This window comes from Platichthys flesus, chromosome 9, assembly GCF_949316205.1.
Source record: "Platichthys flesus chromosome 9, fPlaFle2.1, whole genome shotgun sequence".
Lineage (NCBI taxonomy): Eukaryota > Metazoa > Chordata > Actinopteri > Pleuronectiformes > Pleuronectidae > Platichthys > Platichthys flesus.
Window position 1 is genome coordinate 776,409 of NC_084953.1, and position 10,395 is coordinate 786,803.

Consider the following 10,395-nt stretch of genomic DNA (forward strand, 5'->3'; position numbering starts at 1 on the left):
AAAAACCCAACAGTTCCTCAGAGGACGCAGACTCGGGGTGAGGAGATACAGGGAACCAGCGAGCCTGAAGTCAGGGCGGCGGCTCAGCGCTGCAAACTGGCTGCAGATGGCAGGACGAGAGGTCAGGGATGGAAATTAAAGAACAAATTCAGAACAGCAGCCGAGGGGCGAGGAGGCGCCGTGACCGGAACCAGGGGGCGGGGCCGACGGGGCAGCGTGGACTCTGCAAACACGTTTCTTTAAGCAGCAATTAGACGTTCCTGCTCCCGGCTCCGAGCCACAGAGAAGGGCCTGACCTCTAATCATCCTCAATTTCTCTCAGGCTGCAGCCATCGGAACACACGTCTCCTCCGATTGGCTGTTTGTTTTTCACAGCACTTCCTGTTTGATGGAGCGCCACGGGCTCAGTGTCTTTGTTTCTGGGAGCTGAAGGCGGCCAGAAATCTGTGGACACTCCTGTCAACATCATGACAACAATAATACAAATTAAATTTATGTCCACCAAAGTATTTCTAGACAGCTCATGGTTGTAAATAAAACAGCACTGACGAGACTCAGGCTCCGCCCACAATAAGGCCTTTTAGTTTCATAGCATCACGTGTGTAAACGATGACGTGGACGCACATGTTCTCTTCCTGGTTGGTTTTCATCAGTCACATGACTCCACTACCAGCGGTGAAGTATTAACACTTCCGGTTGAAGTTTCCACTTCCTCCAACAGAGCTACAGAGCTAAAACGTTCCTGGTTCTTTAAACTTGTTGAAAATGTGTTTTTTTTAATCTCGTGTATCGTTAGCTGCTCTTTGAAAAACAGTTGGAGCGCAAAGCACCATGGGATATGTCGGGCCGGGGAGGATCCACCCACATCTGGAGGAGCCTTCGACCTGAGACCGTCTCGTGGCACCGCTGTGATGTGACTCAGCTTGAGGTTTATGTTTCAACTGCAGGTTTGAATTATTGCAATTTTTAAATTATAGATAAATGTGATGTCGGAGCTTTTTTCTCACAGTGGTTTTACTTTCATGTACATTTCTCTGATTGTTTGGGACTTTAACAAGGTTTCATTTGCACATCAGACATTTCATGTGTTAAAAAACATAATGCATTGTTACAAAATAATATAATGTATTAATATATTATATGAGAAAAGTGTGACAGGTTTAGGTTGATTGAATGTGATGGGGGTTGGGTTCCAGTGAGGAGACTTCTCTTCCTTCAGTGTGTGTCCAACCAAAGAATCACACTCCCTCTCACATGTTCATCTCACATCTTTCATGCTTCATGTTTTTATCTCAGCCACAAAGTTCGGTCTCTGTCACCGGACTTTGGAAAAAGCTTTGAAAGATGGTTGTCATCAATGCAAATATAAATAATTTTAATAAATTGTAGCGGATATACAAAAACATGTGTGTGATCTGTAATGTGTGTCAGAGGGTTTGGTTGATTTGAGTGACACATTGCGTTATTAAGTTGTGTAACAGTAGCTGAGTTTATGTGTAAAGTTTTATCTATTAATCGTCCAACACAGGAAATCTGTTTTAATTATTGCAAACTGGTTTCAGACTGACGTCCACTGGCTGTGTAACTGAGAAGCACAACTTTCTCCAGCTCTTTGAAAAAGCTCCTCGACACACGTGGACAGCAGATCTGACAAGTTGAACTTCTGAACCGAGCGCAGCCGTCACGTTAACCCCCTTCTCCCGTGTCTGTACCACTCATTGATTCACTTCCCCACCTCTAACCCTGAAGTGCCTCGGCGGGTCATCTCACTAATGAGCCATGTGCTCCCCTCTGGCTGCCACTAATCAGGGATGCAAGGCCGTCCCATCCTCGGCCGCCGCCGCCGCCGCAGCCAAACACACTGAACCCAAAGTGGTTCTCTCGCTGCCATCTGGCCTCCATGCCTGGCCCTGTCTCCACTCTGCCGGCGATTTATGCCCTCCTGAGGTGTTTCGCCTTTTAACTCACACGTAATTGGCCCCCAGATGCAAAAAAGATGTGGAGGCCAGTTTTTATTAGTTGCCAAGCAGAGGTCATTGTTTTTGCATCGCTGGGGCTCGGCAGCTCTGCCAAGGTTAAAAAGACACGCTCTGTGTCCCTGTGTACTCAGACCAATTACTGAGGAAAACAGGGAGGCTGAGCTCAGTTGAACATTTAAAAAGAGTTAATGATGAAGAACAGACGTGAAGGAGGCAGCGTGTGATGTTCTGACAATAAAACGATAAAAAACGAACCACATAGACTTGACCTGAGATAACTTCAGTCCCGTCTCCTGTCCTCAGTCCCCACACGACCCACTCACTTAGCACGACGGGAATAAGGAGCTTTACGGCCTTCTGGGTAAAACAGGAACAGTCTGATTAAAGGTCTGACATCGTTTCACAGTTAAAACATCAGCAGGAGATGAATGTCGGACTCTGTCACACGGACAGTTTTCCCGCCACCTCAGGAAAGTTACAGACAGAGAAACTATAGCAAACAGCATTTTAAGCCATCACATATGTGCAATCACACATTTCAGATCAACTGATTGGTTTAATTCTGCCTCATTGTAATGAAGATGGAGGATGAAATGAGCATCACTTCTAAGAGAAGGTGAAGAAGTTCTGACACACGTAGAAGACACAACGATGTGAACAGAGTTTGTTGTGATGGAGATTGTATTATATCTGTCTACACTTACAAAGAGTGTCCTCAGACATCACTTTTAAAATGTTTAGTTGATGTTTTATATTACATTACATGTCATTTAGCTGACGCTTTTATCCAAAGCGACTTACATTTTAAGAACACTCAACATTTTTTTTTGAGGGGCCATTTAGGGGTTCAGTATCTTGCCAAGGACACTTAGGCATGCAGATGGGACAGAGTGGGATTCGAACCGGCAACCTTCTTGTTGCAGAGCACCCGCTCTATCCCCTAGGCCACGCTCTTATATATATATATATAAAACAAATACTGATAAACCATATAGATCGTCTTTATGTTCTTTAACACTTTTATTTTATCTATGAAGTGATGATATCTAATATCCAAATTCTTTGTCATTTGTATTTTTTATTTTATTTTAATGATCTATTTCTTAAATCTTATTCATCTTATTGTCTTTTTTTAATTTTAATTTAATTTGATTAAATAAAATTAACCCTTAGTGACTCTTCACTGGCTCAGAAACGCTCACACGTTGTTCCCTCAAACTTGTGCCTGAACTTAAAAGTGTCGTACAAGTAAATAACTAGTAGTAACTATAAGTCGTGTTTATATGAACATATTCATAAAATATTTAACGTCAAAAATTAGCAGAACAGACGGATTTTTATTCTCATATTAATTGTGAACATCTCAGTAGTTTTATATTCAGGCGGGATCTGCGGCAGCACTTCTCGGGTCCTCTCGGGGTCCTTGACGTGGCAGGGGTAAACAAAGATGGCGGCGGAGCTCCAAGCTTCCTTCAGCTTGTTTGGATAATTCAGGCTTTAGAATGAAGATGATCTCCGGGGAGTAGTCGGGACCGGCCCGTGTGCAGGATCCCTGCCGCCTTGCTCCAGCTGTTTTCGGTGTGAAGCAGTGACATGAGCGGCTGGGCCGGTTTCTCCGAAGCGGAGCTGCGGAGGATGCAGCTGGAAGGTACCGCTGCTTGCTGCTAATGTTGTCGGGCAGGTCAGCACCTGACCCCGGCTCCAACTGACATGTTGTCTTCTGTGTAGTAAACTGAAGTAAACTCGACCTCTGTGTCCCCAGACTCAGCCGGGCCCCCAGGGGCAGCCCGCGGGCGGAAGCCGGCTCCAGCCAACCGGACCCGGCAGCAGTTACTGCGGGAGAGAGCCCTTCAACTCACCGCTCAGAGAGCCGGAGGAGCCGGGAGCACTGGGCTTCCCCCGGAGCAGCAACTCACCAAGCCGCCGCCGAGAGAAGAGCCAGCTGCCGTGGCTCCAGCTCCAGCCCCGGCTGCAGCAGGAGCTCCAGGAGGAGGTCCGGCTCCAGCTCCAGGAGGAGGTCCGGCTCCAGCTCCAAGAGGAGTTCCGGCTGCAGCAGGAGCTCCAGGAGGAGGTCCGGCTCCGGCTCCAGCTCCAGGAGGAGCTCCGGCTGTAGAAGCGAAGCCCGTTGAGTTGAAGCCGGGTGAAAACCATCTGACCCTGGTTGTGAAAGAGCTGGAGAAACAAGAGGTGGAAATGTTAGTACGGTTCTCTTCTCACATGGTTCTCTTCTCACATGGTTCTGTTCTCATATTGATAAACCACATGAAGGCTGCTCTGTTCTAACCTTCGTAGTCTCCCTGTGATTCGGACTCAAACCCCCGGGATGAACCGGTGATGGTTCGGTCTGCTGTAGCAGCCCGGGGTGGCAGCTGTCAATCAGGTCAAATCTAAGATCTCAACGTGTGTTGATCTACACTGGAACACGTCTCACAGCTTGCTACAGACGTGTGGGACTCGACCACAGTTCTTCTCTTGATGATCAGACTGTGAACAGAGTCTGAGGTCCGAGACGAGCTGAAGAGACACAGAGTCAAACTGTAATCTATAACAATCCATAAAGTTGAGCTCATACGTGTGGGAGATAAATTAATCTGAGGTTAAATTCTACAGATGTTCGAATCTGGCTCATTTTATTTTGACATAAACCATAGAATTAAAATGTCCACTAAGTTCGAGGTGCATGTTGAACGTTTCCTTTAGGCGGTGAGTGTTGTGAGTTTGTTCTTGAATGATTGTGTTGTCTCTGTGTGTGTCAGACGGGAGAAGACGCGTCTGGAGCTCCTGCAGCAGGAACAGAAAGTCATGGAGGAGGGGAATAAACGCAAGAAAGCTCTGCTGTCCAAAACCATCGCTGAGAAGTGAGTGTGTGTGTCTGTACGCAGCGCGATGTGATGACATGTGATGGTCAGCACGGTGAGGAGGTAACACAACAGTGAGGAGAGGAGTTGAACTGTGTGTGTCTGTGCACAGGTCCAAGCAGACGCAGGCGGAGGCTGTGAAGCTGAAGAGGATCCAGAAGGAGCTGCAGGCCCTCGATGACATGGTGTCCAACGATATCGGCATCCTGAGAGAGAAGATAGAACAAGCCAGCTGGGGCTACAGCGCCGCCAGGTAGGACTCAAGCTCCACCCACAAGCTCCACCCACAAGCTCCACCCACAAGCTCCACCCACAAGCCCCACCCACCTGAAGAGGTACAGATACACACACTGAGAAACAAACCTTCTGCTGAGGAAACACTTTAAACACCGAGCCGGGAACTTCCAGTGGCACGAATCCCAAACACCTGTGTCTCATACTGGGAGCTGGTGCACATCGGACCGACCTTCCTCCCAGTAGACACGTTGACTGGTCACAGCTGCTCTTAGTACCAGTCGGAGTGAAGTGTCCCAGTGACACTGGGTCCTCGTGGACAACTGGCTGATGCAGATTAACCACAGGAATAAAAAAACTTCATTCCATTTATCTGATTCCACCAAACAAACGTTTACACTGACACCAGTAACCTGACCTTTACTGTGATTATTATGTTTTCATGAGTTTCTGATAGAATATTCCAGTGTACATGTCAGATTGATTATGACTCATGCAACAACAGAACTACAAACAACCAAACTTGAACAAGTGTAATGTGAAAACTCCAACAGGAAATAATAATGTGAATCAGACGTCTACATGTCCACGTAATGAGACTAAAGTTAGAATCCTCCACACATCTTCATTTTTGAAGCTCAGAACAAGAGTTTACAAGAATTCAGAAGTTTGGATAAATCTGGTTAATATCAGAATATGGACGTTTCCTCTCTGGGACACTTGATGAACTGAGCCATCGTTAGTGAATGAAGTTTTTAACGTTGGACGAGTCCAGTCGTCAGTTCTGCTGTGTTCTCCCAGAGGAGCTTTTACTTTGTGTTCACTGGGTGAATCACAGCAGATCTACTGTGAACGCCCTCTGAGCTCAGAACACTGCCCCCTGCAGCTGCTTCACAGTAACATGTTCTTATGAACACACTGGTGATACACACCAGAGTCTCTCTACACTTCTGCTCCAGCTCACAGAGATTCATGATTTCAACAATCCTGAATAACGTGTAAAATATCAAATAAAGTGGTGTTTATAAAGAGTTTTATAATGAAGCACGACATCTGCTCACAGAAATCCAGTAAATCTCCAGTTGACCTTGTGTTGTGTGTCGTCATGCGCACTCTTCATTACACATGTTTGTGTAACGGGAGGTGGACCTGACCTTCACACACTCATTAAACTGGACTGTGTTATGGTTGTGTTGATTTAATCAGTTGTGGAGATTTCGCTGAGGTTTGAACATGACGGGAAAATTCATCTTTTGAAAGTGATTGACGTTGTGTGGTTTGTTTCCAAGCAGCGAGTTGTTGTGTGTTCTGTTCCTGACGATTAACACAATGTCTCTGTGTCCGGTGCTGTGGGAGGAACCCGCTCGGTCCTCACCACGGCCGGGACCCAACACATCACAGCCAGTGCCAGTACAGCATATTTAAAGTTTTGAGTAATGTAAATACGTTTCTCTATTTTTGTTTTGTTCAACAAAAGAAGCCAACGTTTTTAAACCGTTGATTTTATTTGAACAAATGGTTATAAACAAGATTCTGTTCAGGGTCGCACAAACAGACACACACACACACACACACAAAACAATCATTAATGTTCAAACACGTCAACTATATATTAAATTAAATTATTAATGAATGTTTGTCACATGTAATTCGAAGATGTTCAAATTAAAAAGATTAAAGCAAATTAGAAAAATCTTCAAAGAATCAGAACACCACTTTTTCCCTCATTAATTATTTAAACTATTTATTGGTCATCAAAATTTGAGATGAACTCTTTGTCTGTGTTTAGTGTTTCTCACTTGAAGAAGAATCCTGATGCTTCGACTATTCTTCTCTCTGAGTCTCCAGCTGATCTTATCACTGCTGCAGTGGATGTAACATAGAGACGATTCCCAGTCTAAAATATTTACGTTTATTTTGAATATATATATTTATATTTTTTCTTCACAACCATCTCACGACCCCTGGTTGAGAATCACTGCTCCAGATGTAAAGTAACAGTTTTTAATAAGTGAAAGTTAAACTGAGATTAATGCACGAATCTAATATAATGTGACAAACTGTTTGTTTCCTCCGTCTGTGACAGGAAGCGTTTCGAGAAGGCAGAGGCCGAGTACGTGACGGCCAAACTGGACCTGCACAGGAAGACGGAGGCGAAGGAGCAGATGACGGAGCACCTCTGTGCCATCATCCAGCAGAACGAGCTGCGCAAAGCCCACAAGCTGGAGGAGCTGATGCAGCAGCTGCATCTTCAGGCTACCGAGGAGGTGCTGGAGAAGCTGAAAGAGGGGGAGGAGGAGGAGGAGAAGAGGAGAAGCTGTGCGGAGGGAAACGGTTTAGTAGCGAACCAGGAGGGAGCAGTGCAACCAGCAGAAGTCTGTGAACCGACAGAGGACAAGAGTGTGAGGGGGGACAGCGGGGGGGAGGTCCAGGGAGACAAAACAAAGACTGAACCACCAGAGACTGAGCAGGAGGGTCACACGTTAGAGAACGGTGTCCCCAGCGAGACGGTGGCGTCCTGATGATCACAGAGCAGTGGGTCACCTCCTCTGAAACATCTGGATCACACCCTCTCCACTGTGGGATCAAACTGAGCCTGAGTTTGTCCCTGAGAGTCGCAGCTTGACTCAGGTCTGCTGAACAGTTTGTCTCAGTCTGGCATCAAACCTCAAGTCGTCGGTCCCGACTGAAGTGACTTCAACCAGATCTGCTCTCTACAAACGGGTTCCACGTCCAGCGGATCAGCTGCCGTCAGGTTCTGGTCCAGGGTCAGCTTATCACCTCGTCTGTCACAGTTTCACAATCAAACCAAGATGAGCAGTTCTGTCTCAATCTGACCTGAGAACAGACGTCAAGTAAACTTCAGCTGCTGCAAAAACCTTCTGTAGGAAAACAGACGAAATGTGGAATTTTCCTCACAAGTGTCGAATGACAACATTTAAATATAAAAAAACCTCCTCAGCCAACAGAAATGTCCCTTCAGCTGATTCTGGATCAGAACCAACAGTTCTCTGAGCGTAGTTACCGGATCTGCACCACGGTCACCACACTGGTAACATCATGGGACCTCGGTATCAAGTTCATGAAGTTTAAGGTTTAAAGGTTTGACCACTGAGACACTTTCTGATGAGAGACACCTGAAGTCCTGCTGCACACAGAGGGAGGTTGAGTCTCCTGCTCATTAGAGGAAGAGCCGTCGTCTCCTGGTCCAACCAGAACCAGAACCAGAACTCTCTGGTTCTGGTTCTGGGCTGGAAAAAAGAATGAATCCATGTAACTTTGTTATTTTAAATTAATTTACTCATGATTCTTTGGAAACGGGGTTTGTCTGATTTTAATCAATTGATTGAATTTATTTCATGATTTAAAGAGACACATTTAACTTTACATAAAAACAACAAGACAACAACTCACAAGATGAATATAGAACACTAGACTAAAAAGAATGAGAACACGTCAACAGAAATATCGACTGTACAATCTTAAGAAGGCTGCTTGTACTTATCTTGAATCTGAGGACTTTGATTTCTGTTGTCAAAACGGTTCTTTGTTGAAAGTGAATCTATGAAACTCCTGGTGTCTGAATCAGCAGCAGATCAGAACCTGAAACTGATCTCTGCAGAAGACCACAGTTTGTGATTGTGTCTCTGTGGCGAGGAGGAAACCCGGGTCCCGTGTGGTGGCAGCTGACCCTGGGTCTGCTGCTCAGAGCCCGGTGTGGTCCTGTCGCTGAGCAGTAAGAGGATCTCTGCTCACATCGTGGCCACGCTCTCGGCTGCACACGGAACCAAAGATCTGCTTCTGACCAAAGCTCCATTAGTTTGAGTGTTTGTAGTAAATGTGGCAAAGAAAAGTTATTTAAAGCTGCAATATTTAAAAGGGGAGAGGGTTTATTATACACACTACTGTTTGATATTTTACTAAAATAAACTAAAAGAGCATCGTTTGTTTTAGTTTGTTTTCTTTTGATTTCCATTTGAGTTTCTGGATGATTTACCTTCGGGACTCAGACGGAGGCAGCGCTCTGCGACTCCCCTCGCTGGTTCAAGTCCTCGCTCTTTTTTCAAAGTGCAGTAAGTGTTTCTGTAAACTGCTCTGAGACTTTACAGCTCCGGTCACATCTGGCCAGCTGAACGAGACGCCGTAAAAACAGCTCTTTTAATTAGTCGGGAGGCAGAAGCTCGGAGAGGGAGAGCGACCACCATCTCGTCTGCCCCGGGGTCAGCGTTTGAAGTCCAGCGTTTCACCAGACCAGATAAAACCACCTCAGCCCCACACACACACACACACACACACACACACACACACACACACACACACACACACATTCAACTCCAGTGTGAGTACTCGTCGTTTTCTGATACTTTAGATTTTAATATTGTTCATTTTAACTTCACCATATTTATTTGGGAAATAAAGTAACTTTGCAAAAAGAAAATTACTAAATATGAAGCATCTTTTTGAAGTGATGCAAATTCTAAATTATTTGTGTTAAGTTTGTAATTTACTCTTAAAGATGAAAAAGCTGAGGTGAATCTGCCTCTTTTCAATCCCTCACTTTACAATAAAAAACATTTCAACAAATTGATTAGTTGATAAACAAGTTGGATGTTTATGTTTTAAATACACAAAAATATGTTTTTAGTTTCCAGGACGGAATCTTTACTGCGAGTTAATAAAGTTAATAAAATTGTCTTTAACCTTTTTATAAATCAATAATGAAATTAACTCTCATGTATATGTATTGCAACTAAATATGTATTACAACTATATATATATGTATAACAGTTATATAACATGATAAGACGACCATTTAGCAGCTTTGATCATTTCTGAATTCGGACCTGAACATGAGTACATTTCAAACGGTTGTTTGTAAAGTCTCCATCGATAAAGTCCCACTTTTATATTTATTTAATTCAACCAAAATTTATTATAATTTAATAATAAATAATTTAAGAAATAAATACAAAAAATTTGTATTTATTTCAGCTTGAACTTGAACAAAGTGAATCTGAGAGGCTGTTTCTTTTCTTTTCAGATTAAAAGGGAAGAAGAGCGACGATTGTCAACATGTGAGGAGTTTTGTGTGTGTGTTAGTGTGTGTGTGTGTGTGTGGGGGTGGTTGTGTGTGTCGGTGTGTGCGTGTGTCAGTGTGTTAAAACGGAAACGTCCCCCGGATCATGACAAAGAAAAATGAGAAGGTGCAGGCTGCGGAGATTAAGGCATCCAGCCGATCTGCAGGGATCTACACTGGAAATCACATTTCCATGGGTAAGTGTGTGTGTGTGTGTGTGTGTGTGTGTGTTGGGCCAGACTTCAGA

At 44.6% G+C, this 10,395-nt stretch overlaps 1 protein-coding gene across 1 annotated transcript; it reads left to right on the plus strand.

Annotated features, from left to right (window-relative positions):
* Positions 1-3,415: 3,415 nt before the first annotated feature.
* gorab (golgin, rab6-interacting) lies at positions 3,416-9,017 on the plus strand. The gene is made up of 5 exons (XM_062395694.1): positions 3,416-3,627; positions 3,742-4,174; positions 4,736-4,837; positions 4,950-5,090; positions 7,158-9,017. Exons 1-5 carry the CDS (start codon positions 3,573-3,575, stop codon positions 7,591-7,593), a joined length of 1,167 nt encoding a protein of 388 aa, XP_062251678.1. The 5' UTR covers positions 3,416-3,572; the 3' UTR covers positions 7,594-9,017.
* Positions 9,018-10,395: the final 1,378 nt, after the last annotated feature.